The sequence below is a fragment of the Saimiri boliviensis genome, chromosome 20 (genome assembly GCF_048565385.1).
Source record: "Saimiri boliviensis isolate mSaiBol1 chromosome 20, mSaiBol1.pri, whole genome shotgun sequence".
NCBI classification, from domain to species: domain Eukaryota; kingdom Metazoa; phylum Chordata; class Mammalia; order Primates; family Cebidae; genus Saimiri; species Saimiri boliviensis.
The window spans coordinates 21,357,609-21,377,529 of NC_133468.1; the positions used below are offsets into that span (position 1 = coordinate 21,357,609).

Here is a 19,921-nt window from a genome sequence, read left to right on the forward strand (position 1 = left end):
CCTAGCTCAGTCTCTGAAAAGCTCTGCAACTTGGTGGAAAAAATTTCACTGGACCTTTAGTTTTATTATCCATGAGAATGAGGAAGTCCATGCCTGGTATGTCAAATTTATTCTAGTGGTGTAGATGGCAAGGAGATCAAAGAAATGAGAAAACATAAGGTACTTACATGGAGGGCAGTTTTGTTTAAAATGCTATAGGATAACATTAAGCTTTCTTTGAAGATTATTATTTTTTGAAAAAGATATAAAAATATATATGTGTGCATGTACACACACATGTATATGTACACAAAAGAAACTTTGCCATCCTCCTAGGTTGAATTTTAACTGAAATGATTGCAATTTTGCATTTGTGATAATGCAAATAAGGTTCCTTTGATTTTCCACTCACCTTTAATGTGTCTGGCTTATGAAAAGCTTGCATAGGCATGGGAAGAAAAAGAGAGAGAAAAATGAGCAAGCCAGCCAGAAATGTTAGTTATTTCTTGTTCTGAGACAAGGTGGCTTCCAGTAGCAATAAGGCTTCATGTTTCTCCATTCATGTCCAAGTGATATGGAGATTTATTTTTATACAAAGCCTCCAAGAAAACTTTCCTTTCATTTCTCTAATTTTTAATATTTATTATAAGTTCAGGTGTACATGTGCAGGTTTATTAAATGGGTAAACTTTTGTCATGGGGGTTTGTTGTACAGATTATTTTATCACCCAGGTACTAAGCCTAGTACCCATTAGTTATTTTTCCTGATCCTCTCCCTCCACCCACCCTGCATTCTCTAGAAGGCCCTAGAGTATGTTGTTCCCCTCAATGTGTCCATGTGTTCTCATCATTTAGCTCCCACTTATAAATGAGAACATACAGCATTTAGTTTTCTCTTACTGCATTAGTTTGCTAAGGATAATGGCCTCTAGCTCCATCCATGTCCCTGCAAAGTATATAATCTTGCTCTTTTTTATGGTTGCATAGTATTCCAGAGTATATATATTGGACCACATTTTTTTTAATTTAGTCTATCATTGATGGGCATTTAGGGTGATTTTATATCTTTGCTACTGTAAATAGTGTTGCAATGAACACACATGTACATGTGTCTTTATAATAGAAAAAGTTATATTCCTTTGGGTATATACCCAGTAATAGGACTGCTGGGTCAAGTGATATTTCTGTCTTTAGGTCTTTGAGGAATCACCACACTGTCTTATGGTTGAACTAATTATTGGCCATATGCATGTCTTCTTTCGGAAAGTGTCTGTTCATGTACTTTGCCCATTTTTAATAGACTTGTTTGTTTTGTAAATTTGCTTAAGTTCCTCACAGATGATGGATATTAAACCCTTACTAGATGCATTGCAAAAATGTTCTCTCATTCTGTAGGTTGTTGACTCTGTTGATAGTTTTGTTTGCTGTGCAGGAGCTCTTTAGTTTAATTACACCTCATTTGTTAACTTTTGCTATTGTTACTGCTTTTGGTTTCTTTCTCATGAAATCTTTGCCTGTGCCTATGTCTTGAATTGTACTGCCTATGTTGCTTTCCAGGTTTTTATCATTTTATGTTTTACATTTAAGCATTTAATCCGTCTTGAGTTAATTTTTGTGTATAGTATAAGGAAGGAGTTTGGTTTCAATCATCTGCATATGGCTAGCCAGTTATTCTAGCACCATTTATTGAATAGAATTCCTTTCCCCATTGCTCGTTTTTGTCAGGTTTGTAGAATATCAGATAGTTGTAGGTGTGTGGCCTTATTTCTGGGTCCTCTATTCTGCTCCATTGATATATGTGTCTGTTCTTGTACCAGTACCATGCTCTATTAGTTACTGTAGCCCTATAGCATATTTGAAGTCGGATAGAATGATGCCTCCAGCTTTGTTCTTTTTGCTTAGGGTTGCCTTGGCTATTGGGCTCTTCTTTGGTTCTATATAAATTTGGTTCTATATGAATAGTTTTTTTTCTAGTTGTGTGAAGAATATCCATGGTAGTTTAATATGCATAGCATTGACTGTATAAGTTGCTTATGGGCAGTATGGCCATTTTAATGATATTGATCCTTCCTATCCATTAGCATGGAATGTTTTTCTCTTTTCATTTCATTGGCTCAATTGATATAGTCCTTCCATTTCTGAACCAATCTCTGGCAAGGGAAGGGAGGTACCTAGACTAGCTTAAAACAATCAGACCTACACCTAAACAGGGGGTCAGTCTCAACTATTGTTGCAGTGGATGGTATTGATTAAAGTACAACATCCACTGTGAGAGGCTAGAGAGAAAATATAAAGAATTAGTCTTACCTGCCTATAAAAATCAATGAATTTATATATTCTGTCTTTGAGGTAGGGAAGCTTAAAGTATCAATAGCAATGGTTAACTTTTGTTATACATATAACAAAACATCTAACACTTACTCTCATGTATGTCAGACGTGAAGGTAGGCTCCTTAACTATCTTATCTCACCAAAAAGAATGTGAATTTTTTTCTCAGTCTTAAAACATCCCTGCAAATAACATTGCTCATTTTAAGATTAGGTCTTAGAACTTCATTTGGGAAATGATGAAACTAAGACTCAACTAAGCAATGGAACATGCTGAAGGTCACATAGCTAATCAGAAAGGAGCTAGCATTCAAGGCTGATTCCAATCTTCATATCTTCAAGACGTAAGAAACTGTATAAATGGTCTTATCTCATATAAAATGTGATTATATTATAATTATCATCATAACAAAACTACTTTATAAATGTATTTAATTTGGAGGAAAAAAGACTTATTTCTCATAAGTAAGTGAAGCCTGAAATAAGCCTGAAAGCTTAGTTCTGCTGATGACCACAAGCACTCCTTTCCCAAACTCTGACTGACCCTGTTGGCAGATAACAAAATGTAATATTTTGGTTTATCTTTTGCCTATGTCCACTATAAGGATAAAAAATCAAACAAGGTCTCCAAATTAAAGATCATAAAGAAACATCATTATTCAATCTCTTTCCTTGGGCCTGTGAATAATAAGGTCTCAACTTTAGATAATTTCTTGACACCAAAACTAGACAATTACACAACCACATGCCTGAAGGAGCTTCCTGCCAGAGGGCTGTAACAAAGAGAAGCACGTCTGTATTGATGAATTTGTTTTGTAAAGAGAAGTTGAGCAGCTGCTGTGTCACCCTCTGTCACCACATCCATAGCTGTTTGAGTAAAGAACTAGTTTACCATTCCAAACCTCTCCTGATTATGACATAACACAAGTACAATTCCTCCCCGCCTTCCTTCTATAATAATAAAAGTTACTGTTCCTTGAGTTTATCAGATGCATCACTTTATGTGAGTTATCCCCTTTAACCCTCACAATAGTCTAATAAAACGGATACTACTTTATCTGTTTGTACAATTGAGGAAACTGAAGCTTGGAAAGGTTAAATATCTCACCCAAGTTCACAGCTTTGTCACCTTGACTTTCACCCAGTCAGCCTTTAGCCTGAGCAGCCCAGCGTCAGTGCTCATATTCTTAAATATGATACTACTGCTTCAGCAAAAAGAATGTGAATTTTTACAGGGTCATTGTAAGAGTTTGTGCAGTCCAGACGAAAGACTATTCTAACAATGGACCCTCTCATTTCAGTAGCTCTTCCTAAAATGTATAGTCAGAAAGTTGTAAAGTTAGCAGAATGTGTCCAGGGGAAAAAGATAAGATGCCTTGAATTGTGCAGATGTGAACATAAGGGCTTCCTCTAACTTCCCCTTCTGTGCATAGGCCCCACAGCTCTGTGTTCCCTCTGACCCTACCCCTATGAAGGCCCAAGGTCACCTTTATCCTCCACCTTTCTGTGCTCAGGCCAGGATCTCTGTCTGTTTTGTCCACTGCTTCTGTCCTCTGTGCTTGTCACTGTTCCTACAGCTGCATAGTGGATGTTTATTTCCTAAATGTCTTTACCTCAAAACAATAGGAAATTTCATTCTTTTAAGAGGACATATAAAGTCCAAGGAAGCAGTGTAGCATCAGTCTTAAAGGTGAGTTCTCAAAATCACTAAGTACAAATCTTAGATGTCCACTCCTTGTGCTACTTTTGGCAAGTAATTTAATCTTTCAGAATCTGTTTGTTCATTGATACTGAGAGTTAGTTTGTGTACCTACTGCAAAAGATTGTGATGAGGAATATAGGCACATGTAGAGTGCTTTTAACAGGTGCCTGGAATACAGTGCATGGCCACTAAATATTGGCCAATGGTATTATTACCTTTTATTTCAGCAGATGTTTATTGAGTCCTTACCAAGCATGTGCCTTGCGCTCACAGTGACCACATTCTAATGTGAAGACATAGCTTAAACAAATTCCTTCAGAAGTAACATATAATTATAAATGGAAATAAGAGCAGTGAAGGAAGTGCCTACATTGCTATAATGGGCCACCTGATCAGATAAGGGAAGATCAGGAAAGACTCCCTCATGGAAAGAGAATTTGAAATGAGGTCTGAAAGATGGGAGCTGTGCAGTGGTCGGGAAGGAGAAAGAAGGATCCTCCTCCTCTCAATTATATGATGAAGCAAATCTTAGAAATCCCTTGGTTCTAGTCAAACAGCTGCACATTATTTAGTATCAACCATGCATTAGTAAGAAATTGACTTTAGCTTATAAATGCTTTCCGTAATTAGTTATTTGCCATACATATTTGTTACAAAGACATTTGTTCCATAATCACACTGCCCTTAGCATTGGTTATTTTGCCTCTGCTGTACACAGGGAGCACAGGCTTACCAGTATACACTGTGTTATTTTGATGATATCATGTTTTATTAAATAGGGCTGAGTCAGTTCCCCTCAGTGCTTCTAATTTTTTTTAAGCACAGCTACTAGTTCCAATGCTAGCTGAGTATTAAACGTCTGTCAAAACTTTTTCTCACAGGATTCAGTAATCCATGTGATTCCATGTGTCCTCCCCATCCAACTCATACCTGTTCGAGAGATCTACTTTTGGCATTACCTTCACGCCCCCTGCTATTCAAGAACCAAATGTAACTCGGAATCTATACAAGCCAAGTCCACTGGCTGTGTTCCCCCACGCCTATGAAAAAGAAGGCTGCTGCTTCTCTGTTAACCTTTTGTTCTATGTTCACTGGGAGTCCTGCCCATAAGGTTTGCATTAGGTCAGTTTTCTGGCTTCTTGGCCAAATAAATAAAAAACAAGAGGAGGTAGGAGTAGGATTATGAGGAAAAAATATCTCTGATACATCTGAGTATAACTTTTTATAGTCTGGATGTGGTTTGTGAAGTCTCTGAACTTAGAAATTCTCTTTTTAAATCAATATCTTCCAGGTAGAAGGAGTTGCCAGAATTTTAGATGGATTCAAATATCAATGCCTCGCCTCGGGGGACAGAAACCAAATCTTGGCTTCTCTCTTCCAACAGGAAACTAGACACAGGTTATCATTTCCCTCTTGCCCAGAACTGAAGCAATGACTGGTTTTGTATGTCCAAACCCATCCTCATTACTTTATGAGACAAGACTGATGTCAGTTTCAAAATCCATGAACAAGAGAGAACCATGAGTCTCCCAGTGACCTGGGACGATTTGGATGACAACCTTTAAGTCAGTCATGACCTGTCAGTAAATCTTGAAACTTAACATGATCCACTTCCACATTCATACTCACTGTCATAGATTTTGGAGGATTATAAAGGGGAAAGGAGTATGGCTGTCAGTCACCCCTTTTTCCTCTTGGTGATGTGCACTGTCACCATCCTTGACAATATGTATAATCCCAGGGGAAAAAACGTAGCTCCTTGTCTCCTAATCGTTGGCTCTCCCCACTGCCTTTACTCCTGCGCTTTAGAAATGGTTGACTGACTGGAATGTCTCCAGTCTTGTGGAAAGAAACCAAAACAAATGTCCTATGTGGTGTTATTTAAAAATGGATTTGGATACTATGAATTACTAGTTAGATGATGTGTACAAAAGTCTTTAGCAAGTCATCATCCATAATGCTTTTGAGTTGTGTGAACAAGCCAATGAAAAGGTTAGACCAATTGTCTTTCTCCAGGTTGGGATATTGTTGAGTTAATAAGCTAGATGAAAATTAAACTAGAGCAAGCCTTCACCTGTCAGGATATAAGCTCCTAGGTATTAAAACGTCTTTGAGTTATCAGGATTGGGTAGGCAGATTCTCATACATACCTCCCTGAAACTTGTCAAAAATAGGATTTGAGGCTTATGTAAGCTCATTGCAAAACCTAGCTTCATTCTGCACTTCCTGAGGGTTCCTGATAATTTGAAGCCAGTGCATTCTTTGAATGAAAGGAATGTCTATTAAAATTGATATGTCATATGATTTTCTTTCCTTTTTCCTTCTTCAGATGTTTACAGTCTGATCCCAATCTTTTTCCCCATGCAATGAAGATAAATGCCTACTTTCAACCTTAATTGAAGCTAGTAGCAGCTACTTTGTAATAAGAAGCACCCAGAAATAATTCTAGCCTTCTAAAAGAAATTATTCAATTTATCATTCACTTTATTAAATGTGCTTTAATATTAAATGTAACAATTTGAATATATTCTTATCTCCCCAAAATTTAACATTAATCCTTCTATCTCAATCTGAATATTCTTTTTTCTCTATTTATTTATTTATTTATTTATTTAATTTTTTAAAGATGGGGTTTCACTACGTTGGCCAGGCTGGTCTCGAACTTCCGACCTCGTGATCCACCCACCTCAACCTCCTAAAGTACTGGGATTATAGGCATGAGCCACTGTACCTGGCTCCTCAATATTAATCTTTTAAAAAAAAATCAGTGATCTGTAGTTTATTTGCCATTCTTGATGAATTCCACATAAATTAACACATATGTAGAAAGGGACCATTTTCCAAGAGAAATGAATTTGATGGGGTGAGAGCAAGAGGAATGGAAGACACCAAGCCACAAAAAATTAGGCAGGCTCCTGAAGAATTTCTAATGCAAAGGGTTACTATAGAAGTTGCCACAGCAAGGCCTACACAGTGGGGAAAAGAAATACTAGCGCTGGATCAAGATCACAGCAAGGAGGCTACAAGACTACAGGATTTTTTTACCAGACAAATTTTTCTTAACCTTCATTCCTCCTTCATACCATACAAGTTTTAAAGGCAGTTAGTAATTGTACATTAAATGAAACTGGAAGGCAAGTTTTAAATAAATAAAATCAAAAAGGAATTTGATGCAGCAGCCCGTGGGCTAAACCCTTAAACTAAAATGTGATTTTGGCCATCATAATATTTAAAGTTTGGAGTTTCAATGTCCTTCAGAAGGGCTTTTGTGTTGTAGTCCAGTTCACTGCAGGAACTTGGCTACTCTCATGAAACCGGGTATTTTAGCAGTATTTCCTGTTTACTTTCCAGTTTTGAACTCCCAAGTTTTGTTGCTGATCCTCCATTTTCTTCGGCAGAGAGATTGGAGAGTCAAAGCTGTTGACCTTCCCTTTCTCTCATAGAATTTCCATTTCAAATTCCCATTGAGTGAACTTTCTTTGACCTCTTAAAACAGTAAGTGCATGGCAGGTAGTCTTAGAGTGCTGTTCTTTTGGAAAGTGTGCTTTGGCTATTCCCAGGCAGTCCATTGCCTAAGCATTTCAAGTCACTCGGGTCACAGTGCCATTTCATGGAAGACCGACACACAAGTCACAGTGATTAGAAATTTCACAGTTAGGATTTCTTGGATTTTTCCAATTTATCACTCTTCTCTTGATAATATGACTGGTGAACTTGGATTTCAGATAGTCTCATTTCCCTTTCACAAGGTAAGCATGTGATGTTGTTAGGTTATTGAGGGATTTGAGTTGTTTTTCTATATATGACTATAGACTATCACAAGGACGTGTCTCCAGAGGATATTATTACCAAGAAGAAAGTTGCAGGAAGAGAAGCAGCAAGCCTAAACCAAAATTGGAATTAACTGAGTATTATACAAGAATAAGGCCCACCCTTCAGGGTTTAATACAATATATTTTAAGCAAAATGTAACTCTTGTTAACCAAGCATAGACACAAGAGGGAAAGAAAACTTCTTAATCCAAAACATTTAACATGATGGTTGTTAGAACCATCATTACATGGGTCAGTCTGGAAAATAATTCAAGTCAGCAGGGAAGCCCATTTTTCTAACCAACACAACAGCTGATTCAGCTGATATATGTAATACCCTCATTCACAGAGGATCATTTGGAGAAGGCCCTGGAATGTTAGTGCAAATAAATCAGTTTGTTTTTCAAAATTTCCGCATTTGATTCTTGATTGATAAGCACAATAACTCCGGATAAAGCATGATTTCCAGTGTAGATAGTTGAATGGGAAGCAGGAGACTTCTTTGTTGGCATTGGCATGCTTTTTTTTTTTTTAATTTTATTTTATTTTTATTTTTATTATTTTTTTTTAATTGCATTTTAGGTTTTGGGGTACATGTGAAGAACATGCAAGATTGTTGCATAGGTACACACATGGCAGTGTGGTTTGCTGTCTTCCGTCCCCTCACCTGTATCTGTCATTTCTCCCCATGCTATCTCTTCCCACCTCCCCTCCCCCATTTCCCCCCAACGGACCCCAGTGTGTAGTGTTCCCCTCCCTGTGTCCATGTGTTCTCATTGTTCAACACCCACCTATGAGTGAGAATATACGGTGTTTGATTTTCTGCTCTTGTGTCAGATTGCTGAGAATGATGGTTTCCAGGTTCATCCATGTCCCTACAAAGGACGTGAACTCATCGTTTTTGATGGCTGTGTAATATTCCATGGTGTATACGTACCACATTTTCCCTATCCAGTCTATCATCGTTGGGCATTTGGGTTAGTTCCAGGTCTTTGCTATTGTAAACAGTGCTGCAATGAACATCCGTGTGCACGTGTCCTTATAGTAGAATGATTTATAATCCTTTGGATATATACCCAGTAATGGGATTGCTGGGTCAAATGGGATTTCTATTTTTAGGTCCTTGAGGAATCGCCACACTGTCTTCCACAACGGTTGAATTAATTTACATTCCCACCAACAGTGTAAAAGTGTTCCTATTTCTCCATATCCTCTCCAGCATCTGTTGTTTCCCGATTTTTTAATGATCGCCATTCTAACTGGTGTGAGATGGTATCTCAATGTGGTTTTGATTTGCATTTCTCTGATGATCAGTGATGATGAGCATTTTTTCATATGTTTGTTGACCTCCTGTATGTCTTCTTTTGTAAAGTATCTGTTCATTTCCTTCGCCCATTTTTGAATGGGCTTGTTTGTTTTTTTCTTGTAGATCTGCTTTAGTTCTTTGTAAATTCTGGATATCAGCCCCTTGTCAGATGGGTAGACTGCAAAAATTTTTTCCCATTCTGTTGGTTGCCGATTCACTCTACTGACTGTTTCTTTTGCCATGCAGAAGCTGTGGAGTTTTATTAGGTCCCATTTGTCTATTTTGGCTTTTGTTGCCCTTGCTTTTGGCGTTTTGGTCATGGAGTCCTTGCCTACACCTATGTCCTGAATGGTTTTGCCTAGATTTTCTTCTAGGGTTTTTATGGTGTTAGGTCTGATGTTTAAGTCTTTAATCCATCTGGAGTTAATTTTGGTGTAAGGTGTCAGGAAGGTGTCCAGTTTCTGCTTTCTGCACATGGCTAGCCAGTTTTCCCAACACCATTTATTAAACAGGGAGTCCTTTCCCCATTGCTTGTTTTTGTCAGGTTTGTCGAAGATCAGATGGTTGTGGTTATGTTGTATTTCCTCTGAGGCCTCTGTTCTGTTCCATTGGTCTATATCTCTGTTTTGGTACCAGTACCATGCTGTTTTGATTACTGTAGCCTTGTAGTATAGTTTGAAGTCCGGTAGTGTGATGCCTCCTGCTTTGTTCTTTAGATAGTTGAATGGGAAGCAGGAGACTTCTTTGTTGGCATTGGCATGCTTAATAAAGCCTCTCCAAAAAACCTTGTCAGGAATGCACTTGGGAGTTAAAGCCAGACTAGAAAGCAAATAGTAGAGACTCTTGTACTGAATCGAGTCCTGCAGCATAGCTCCTTGCAAAGGCAATTTATTTGCAGAGAACAACAGTTTGCCAGTCTACCCCTTCTTCCCCTCCCTTCATTTGCTTTTTCTTCCTCCTCTCTCTTGTTTCAACTACTATCAACAAAATTCTCATGGTCCCTTGAATAGGCAAAAATGCCAAGACAGAAAAATTTGATAAATATTTTTCTGTGTTTTCCAGGGCAACAGAGATTGTCACATGGTAATTCTGATTGGTTAAAGGGAAATTGTCTCTCATTAATGTCCTAATCAAAAAATAAAAAAAGTTTAGTGGTTTCTCTTACGTCTCCACTGCTCAAGTGAAGAGAATGATAATTAGGAAATCCATCTGGGCAAATCTAAAAGGGTTGGTGTGGAAACTCGATTTTAAGGATTAGCTAAATTCATGTGACAATTACTATGCCCTCCACTTGCTAAAACTATGTCCCCTAAATATAGCCTGGTACAGAGAAGGCACACCAAGACCGAACTCGTAATAGAGGAAAGTCTTGAGAATGCAGTCATCTAGTTTGGTAATTGGGAGCAGTAACCTTGGAACAAACAGGTTAAATGCCAGTTCTATTACTTACTGTGCAACTCTGGGCAAATTGTTAACTATCCCTAATTTTCAATCTCCTTGTTTTTAGAATTGGAGTCTTAATCATCCTGTTTATAGGGTTGTCAAGATCAACATTAAATAGGATAGTTGTGTAGAACCTTTAATACAATGCCTGCCTCCAGTAAGTACTCAATAAATGGAAGCTACATATGTTGTTCTCTGTCTATAAAAGCTGCTTTTCAGCCTGGCGGTGTGGACTGTGGTCAGTCTCCAGCTTGGGTATTACTTCTCTGGCTTCTGCTGCTCCTTTATTTGAAGCCGTCCTGTCCAATAGACTAGCAGTTTTCCAAGTGTGGACACCAAGCCAGCATCCCAGCATCACTTGAGAACTTGTTAGAAATGCAAATTACTAAGATTCATTCCAGATTTACTGACTTGGGAATCCTGGGAGTGGAAACCTGACATGTTTTAACGAGGCCACCAGAGTATTCTGATATGCATTCAAGCTTGGGAACCACTGAAATAGACTGTCACTCACCCAACCACTACTTGAGTCAGGCTTCCCTGGTTGATTTTAAGATAGCCCAGAGGCAGCATGGAATATTATTGCATTAAGATAAACATCAACAACCCAGAATTGTTACACTGTTCTGTGACTTATTTGTTGCAAGATTTTAGGTAATTTCGTTTATTTTTCTGAGCATCAGTTTCCTGCCCTGTCAAATAGGAATCTATCCTGTCTTGCTGTTGTTCTGCTATGGTGTAGTAGGCTTCCAAAAAAAAAAAAATTAAAAAGTACCTTATGAAAACAGATATTTCAAAGGGGAAAAAGGAATGATAATTGCTATTGAATTTAACATCCAGATTCATAAAGTCATTTTTTCTTTTATATAGACAGTAAAAGATATTAAAATTCAATAAATTATGGGTAGTTTACCTGCAGGCTTTCCACTTTTACCCTTTAAAACACATGTAAAAGGCCCTGTCAATCTCCTATAACTTTGCTCATGACCTTGTAATTTTGCTCCCAACACAGCTCACACCTTTTGAAGTGAAAAGAAGAACAATAAACAAGAAAAGGGAAAGAAAGGGAAATGAAGCCAGTTTAGCAGTCAGCCACTAAAATTTAGCAGCAGCTATGTGTTCTAGGTGCCAACCTGAAATATTGATACCCAATTCTATTCTATTCTGCATACTGAAGATGGTACTGTGTGTAATATATATATATATATATATATATATATATATATATATATATATCACATATACAAAATTTATCACTAGATTTTCCCAGTTATAATAAACTTTGAGTTTTGCAAATTTTTATTATAAATTAAAGGCCTCTAATTTCTGTCCTGCTCTGGCTATACTGTCTTATAAAGTTGTTGAGATCTTTAAATGAGATGAATTATATCACGATTTTTTGGAACTCAAATAACAGAAAACTTAAGTAATACTGGCTTAAGAAAGAGAGAATGGAGCAGGTGAGAAAGAGGAATAAGAACGAAGAGGAAGAAGAAGAAGAGGGAGAGAGGAAAAGAGGAAGGGAAAGGGGAAAGAAGGAAGGTAATATACTACCTTGCTTAGTATCAGCAAGTCAGGTATGTCCAGATACACACACAAGGCACCATTAGGTAATAGATTCTTTATTTTAGTGTTGGCTTCTTTCCAAATTGGGATCTCCTCTTACAGTTGAACCATCTCATCAGATTCTGTTGATCTGGGGCCACTCACTTCTAGGTGCAGATCTAAGGAGAGTATTTGAGAGTCTTTACTCTGGTATTCTGATCTGAAGGCTCACGGCATGCCAATTGGCTCAGAAAAGGTCATGTACCCACCACTGAGCCAATATGGTGTCAGAATGGCTCTGATGGGCTTACACCCACAACAGAGACACAAAAACTGAAAATGGGGAAGTGGTGATTTCCCAAACAGAAAGGGGAGTGAGTGGTGTTTGATGAGCAGGCGAAGTACAGATGCCTATTCTCTTTACTTGCAAGTGCTGCAGTTATCAGAACTCAGAAATTCAGTGACATATTTAACTCTAGACACTCTTATCCACCCCTCATTAAGGAAACTTTTGCAAGCCTTCCATGCCCTTCTAGTTGACTGCCCCTAGCAGTCAACTAGAGTGCCATCTTTTATGAGCCATGGAATGCTGCGGGGATTATCTGGGTGGCTGCTATGCCTCAGCATAAAAAAGTATAAAAATAGCTGATTTGCGTTCTTGCTCTGTCACCTAGTCAGTATGCAAACTTGTATTAAGTTTCTTAACCTCTCTGTGTCTTGTTTTCCAAACATGAGATCAGTGCCTGTCCCACAGGGATTCTGGGACAACTGAAATATTTCAATATGTAAAATGGTTAGTTCTGGCTTCTAGCTGTACTCACCAAGCGCCCTTCTCTAGGGTGAAAAAGGGACACCTGATATGGAAGTAGCACTGTGGGAAATACAGCTTACAGATCTTGGGTACTTGGGCATGCTGCTCTAGCAAGAGACCTGTATAAAGAAAGGCAGAAGCCTTAGAGCAGGGAAGGAACTCAAAAGGTGGTCTCAGAAGTTCCAGTCTTTAGGCTGGTGTTGCAAAGTTAAATCCATCTTATTGATGACTCACAAAGAGGCGAAGTGAGTTACTAAGAGTTTGCAAAATTAATTCCATTAATTAAATATTTACTTATTGAGCATCTGCTATGTGCCAGGTGCCATGCCAGATGTTTGATGATGCAATAATGAGTGAGAAAAATTTTGTGTCTCTCTTCATTAAGAAGTGTAGTATGGTGGGGAAGACAGAAATAAAGTAAATGATATGGGCACGGGCAAAGACTTCATGACTAAAACACCAAAAGCAATGGCAACAAAAGCCAAAATTGACAAATGGGGTCTAATTAAACTTAAGAGCTTCTGTACACCAAAAGAAACTGTCATCAGAGTGAACAGGCAACATACAGAATGGGAGAAAATTTTTGCAATCTATCCATCTGACCAAGGGCTAATATCCAGAATCTACAAGGAACTTTAATTTACAAGAAAAAAGCAACCCTATCAAAAAGTGGGTGAAAGATTTGAATAGATACTTCTCAGAAGAAGACATTTATGTGACCAAAAAACATGAAAAAATTCTCATCATCTCTGGTCATTAGAGAAATGCAAATTAAAACCACAATGAGATACCATCTCCTGCCAGTTAGAATGGCAATCATTAAAAAGTCAGGAAACGAGATGCTGGAGAGAATGTGGAGAAATAAAAACACTTTTACACTGTTGGTGGGAGTGTAAATTAGTTCAGCCATTGTGGAAGACAGCGTGGAGATTCCTCAAGGATCTAGAACCAGAAATACCATTTGACCCAGAAATCCCATTACTGGGTATATACCCAAAGGATTATAAATCATTCGACTATAAAGACACACGCACATGTATGCTTACTGCAGCACTATTCACAATAGCAAAGACTTAGAACCAACCCAAATGCCCATCAATGATAGACTGGATAAAGAAAATGTGGCACATATATACCATGGAATACTATGCAGCCTTAAAAAAGGATGAGTTCATGTCCTTTGCAGGGACGTGGATGAAGCTGGAAACCATCAGTCTCAGCAGACTAACACAGGAACAGAAAATCAAACACTGCCTGTTCTCACTCATAAGTGGGAGTTGAACAATGACAACACATGGACACAGGGAGGGGAACATCATACACTGGGACCTGTCAGGGGCTGAGGGACTAGGGAAGGGATAGCAGGGTGGTGTGGAGGTCTAGGGGAGGGATAGCATTAGGAGAAATACCTAATGTAGATGATGGATTGATGGGTGCAGCAAGCCACCATGGCACATTTATATCTATGTAGCAAACCTGCACATTCTGAACATATATCCCAGAACTTAAAGTATAATAATAAAAAAAAGCAATTATGTTGAAAGGTTGAAATATTCTAATGATATAAGAGACACTGAGGAGCAGCAACACTTCATAAATTGATACAGGTGTTCAATACACCTCACCTTCCCCATCCCACCACCCTCTCACTTTAGCTTGCAAGAGCTCCAGTAAGGCTGAGATGATTTTTACCTACATCATCTCATATCTATACACCACAAGGGCAACATACTTAATTTTCTTTCAGGTATAATTATTTGTTGTTTTGGGCCATGTCAATGGAACCAGGAAGTAAATAAGTAAATAACTTTCATCCATAGCATGTCATAATAATCACCTTTGCCTGGCACTTGAGTTTTCCAAGTTTTTCTTCGCATATTTTATTGCAGGTTGTCTTCCCAAATCCTACCCTTAGTCCGCAGAAGAAACCTAGATTCAAAGAATTAGGTAATTTTTCCAGATCAAAAATAACAAATAGAAGAGCCAGAACTAGATCCTTCTGACTCTGACTCCAACCCCAGTATTCTTTCTGGAAACCGTTATTCCCACTAGGATGCAGCAGCAATTCTGTCTTTCTCACCACTGTATCTGTGATACTTGGCACAGTGCCAAATACACATTGTTGTTCAATTTTTTAAATTTATGAATGAAAAAGCAGTAACTGATAGAACTTTATGAATTACCTAATTTAATCCTTGAATTTGGATAATGAAACAGAAACCCACTAAAATTAAATAAATTACTCAAAAATAAATTGTTTTAAGCTTTAAGCAAGTTTCCCTTGGTAGTAATCCATTGCTGCCAGCAGTTTTTATTATGATTGTTATTTCTATTTTATAGTTTGAACTCAGCCAGTTCTGGTATCAACTCATAACTCTTCTTACTGTAATTGCTCAATAGAAAAACAAATACCCTGGTGGTTAAAGAAGGGAAACTAATGAACAACATTGTGCCCAAAGAAATTTTGCAAATTGAATTATTTTCTAGGTAACTAAAGGAACAGTTAACAACCCAGAGAAGAACAGAAAACAAGCATACTGTTGAAATAGCAGTGAAGGATAGGTGTTCCATTTCCAACAGGTTTACTTTCTGTAAGTGTTAGAGAGGATTCCCCACTCCCAGCATTTGTATTCCAATGGCCAAGGTTTGAATTCCAGCTCCACACGTAGTAACTATGGGGCTTTGAGAAATTTGGTGAAGGCCCTCACCTATAACATTGGGGAAATAAATGCCATTTCCAAGAAATGTTGTGAGCATTCAATGAAACAGTTGCTGCAAAGCACTGGTTCTTAAAAGAAACCTTTAAGTGTTCTTTGCTTTTCTAGGTCAAGGGAGCCCCACTTAAAGCCATTACCTGGTCCTTCCTTGGTAGATCTTTTATAACATTTATTTAATTTTGTTTCCAAATCATAACTTTTACAAATAATTTTAATAATGTATTGGTTTAGTATTTTATTTCCTCTAAGCACAATTACACCATAAAGCAAACACGCAGAATGTCTGATCAGTAGGCAGAGATTAATTGGTCAATTATTATGTCCCAGCATATTTTATAGTTTCTATTCCTCAAAAGATTTTAGATTTGAATTTATAATACATGAACATTAAACCACAGTTGAAACTTAATTGTTAATATATAATCTTAGCAGCATTCTTTTTTGCCTTTTGCATAATTCATGAAGCTCAGAGCATTGTTTCTTCCAATTAAATGTTTGGTTATATGCCTTGTTTCCATATATCAACAGAGCCTATCATTGACTATTTTTTCCTTATAATTTCAGAAATTTTACTGGTAATTGTTATATCTTGATTCTACACCAAAATAAATATGCTTTCTTATTAATAGAAACTTGTTCCATCTAGGTTTTATTATCTGCAGCAGTTGAGGCCTCTTTAAAATAAGACATACAAATCTTCCCTCCTTAACACAAGAAAGAACATTATGTAATAATTTAATGTTTGGGAGTCATGATATCTATTTATCCTTTGCTTTTAGCTTTGTAAGAAGAAATTATCCAAGAGAGATGATTTGACTATCTGCATAGCCAACTAATTGTACTCCTGAGGCCCAGAATCCAATTGGGCACAGTCAGCTGCAGGCTGGTTGCTTCCTCCCTAATCCTACCTTCTTTCCTTTCCTCTCCTCATTCCTCCCCAACAACAGTGGATCTGGCTGTTAGGTTCCTGTTTTTGAATTCCACCTTATTCTGAATACTGTGGTTACTTTGGCAAGTCACATGTGTCCTGCATTTGTATTCTTCAACACTATTTCTTTATCCTATTTATATTGACATTGCAAATTTAAGGTGACATCTCATAACTGGAGATTTTAAGAAACATCAATTAGATGAAATTGTACCCAAAAAATGCCTGAAATAAATGGGCAAGTACTTGATAGTTACCCACTATTTTTAGTTCTAGTTTTGTTATGAATTCATCTATAATTAGGCTACCATTGTGAGCACAATTCAGTAATTAATGTCCTAACACTGTTCCATGCCTAGCACAGTTTAATTTTTATGTGTTCATATCAAGACTATAAATTCTTCAAAAGGGTGCCGTGCCTTCAATTTCTCTGCATGCCTAAATAGAACTAATGAAAATGATACTAGCAACAGTCTATTATGTAATTACATCATTACAGCAATCCTCTAGGGTTGCATTATTATATCATTTAATAAATGGGAAACTGAACCTCAAATTGCCTTAGAGGTAGAGTCTCAATTCAGACTCTGGTTATGTAATTGCAAAGGTAGTTCTCTTTACCACTGTTATAAATCCCTTAAGTGCTGTTCATAGTGCCTTGCCTAGTAAGCACCTGTAAAGCTTCATTGTTCTGACTTTTTGATTCGTCTCCCTTGCAGATGGACCCCCATGAGAACATCTTACTGAGCACTCTCGAGATAAAAAATGAAATGGCCACATCTGAGGCTGTGATGGGACTTGGAGACCCCAGGAGCACAATGCTAGCCTATGATGCCTCCAGCATCCAATATCGGAAAGCCGGGTTGCCCAGGCATAGTTTTGGCCGAAATGCTCTGGAACGACATGTGGCACAAAAGAAAAGTCGCCTGAGGAGACGCGCCTCCCAACTGAAAATCACCATCCCTGACTTGACTGATGTGAATGCCATAGATCGGTGGTCTCGCATATTCTTCCCAGTGGTTTTTTCCTTCTTCAACATCGTCTATTGGCTTTATTATGTGAACTAAAACATGGCCTCCCACTGGAAGCAAGGACTAGATTCCTCCTCAAACCAGTTGTACAGCCTGATGTAGGACTTGGAAAACACATCAATCCAGGACAAAAGTGATGCTAAAATACCTTAGTTGCTGGCCTATCCTGTGGTCCATTTCATACCATTTGGGTTGCTTCTGCTAAGTAACGAATACACTAAGGTCCTTGTGGTTTTCCAGTTAAAACGCAAGTGATTTGTACACATGCTGGCAAGACAGCCTGAGTGCTCCATGTTGTCTGTTTAGTATGCAGCCTACTCAGAGGGGAATAATTTGGAAGATATTCTTAGAAGGCTCAATAGCATTGTCAGTCATTTGGTCATAACCGGATACTCCCCATCTTCCTTTTTAAGGTTGGCATGCTGTTGAGATGGCATTGTGCTTATGAAACATTATCTGTAATGCCATGCAAACATGTTACTTGCAGATGATCTATGCCTGTCTTATTAAAATGATAATGGTGTCATGGGAAGATTATTCCCACTAGATTCTAAAAGATTCTCATGTGATTAGAGCAGGCTAGGGGAATCAAGACAGAGACTCAGGAAACTGATTTGGCCAGTGTCTTTGCTTGAGCACAGAGAATCAGCTATGGTGTCCTTCATCTTGGCATTTAGAGGGAGGAGACTTCTGAACATTATCGTGCATGGTGGCCAAGGAAATTTTTGCTGAAAAGCTATTTCCTAGGTGGTTAAAGGAAGAGTTAACAACACAGAGCAGAGTAGGGAATCAGAAATGACCACTGTAACAAAAATCAAGCAAGCAAGCATGACCCTTATCAGCTCCACACAGCATCTGGTCTATACGTACTGTGTCTAGTGGCAAAGGGCGAGTAAGAGGGGCTGTTTTTCCAACATCACAAGCTTTGACAGCATACCTAAAGAGTTTTTATAGTTTAATCAAAGATAGCCATGAAATAGAAAACTTAGAGAAATGAGAATTGTATTAGATATTCAGGTTAGATTCAGAGTCATTCAAATATACAAATATAGAGCACAAACTAGCAAACAGATTGTTTTTCTCAGACTATGTCAGCTGTCTCTGCAATTTTTGTCCCTATAATTTTACTTCTGAATTTAATAGGGTATTTCAAGAGAAGGATTTGTTCATCACTTTAAAGAATTCGTGGTCCTCTCCAGCTTTTTTTGATTCCAAAATTCTAATTATATTTTTAGGAGACTGGCAAAGTAAGGCTTTGGAGAGATTGAGTGAACTATATTTTCTTATGTGCAATGAAATTCGCGATTCTATTTTCCACAGCAAATAATACTTCAAGGAGTATGAATACAAGGAGAGTTAATTTGTGAGTTCATTGAGTTTGGGCTTGATTTTCTTAAGAGTGCTTTGGTTGTATATATTGTCATCTGCCTAATCAAGGAAAATATGAAAACTCGTGGAAAATAACAATAAAGCCACATTAACATAATAAATGTTATGAGCCTCAGTTGATATTGCAGAAAAATATATAACTGTTAAGCAGGCAGACATGATGGATTTTTTTTTCTGCTTTTAAATTATGTCATTGTGCTTCTTTCCATACTAATTGCGCATATGCATTCATATGTTGGACAGGAAAGAGAATAAGCTAATATGTCATACTTCCATCAATATGAGGCTTATATATTGCTTTTCTTATAGAAAAGAGCAATTGCTAAGTTTTCCTTCAAGTTTAATTTGATTGAATTTTTTCTTGGAAGATGACTTTGCTATTTCTATTTTAAAAACAAAGAAATCTCTTCTTTTTAGAGTAACGTCCCTAATTGTGCAGAGTAACCAGTATCTGCCTGTGGATAATGTATGTTTTCTTGATTTCTTATTTCCTTTATGATTCAGCAGCTTTGAATATGATAGCGTACTATTGCCCTTGCATTCCAACTGCCCAAGAAAAACAACCTTTATCCTTCAGCTTTCTGAATTTGCCCCAAAATGGGATGGTATTTTTGTTTCACCAATGTAGGAAACCTTGGCTCTTATATTTTGGTTACGTAATCTTGAACACCTCTAAGTATAATCTTTGGGCAGAATCTGACCAAGATTCTTCTCATAGGCTCGGAGTAGAGATTCTTCATGTTTCTTCAGGGACATACTTTCTCCTAGGCAATCATTTTGGGGCATCACACTAAGTAAAGTGCCTGCCCCTTGTAACCAGGGGGTAAAGTTTGAATAAAAAACATCAGGAAGGAGCATATTGATAACTCAGGGGAACAACTCCAAAATGCCATTCTGAAAAGGCTCTTCTATAGACAACTCAGAGCCCAAG

The 19,921-nt window shown here is 37.7% G+C and overlaps 1 protein-coding gene across 3 annotated transcripts in view; it reads left to right on the forward strand.

Moving 5' to 3' along the window:
* Window positions 1-19,541, forward strand: part of GABRB2 (gamma-aminobutyric acid type A receptor subunit beta2) — a 260,683-nt gene extending 241,142 nt beyond the window's left edge. For all 3 annotated transcript variants that reach the window (XM_010345325.3, XM_074390679.1, XM_074390678.1), the window contains one exon: window positions 17,290-19,541. In XM_010345325.3, the coding sequence (XP_010343627.1) occupies window positions 17,290-17,637 (348 nt within the window). In that variant the 3' untranslated portion in view covers window positions 17,638-19,541. The remainder of the gene's footprint in view (window positions 1-17,289) is intronic.
* The last annotated feature ends 380 nt before the right edge of the window (window positions 19,542-19,921 follow it).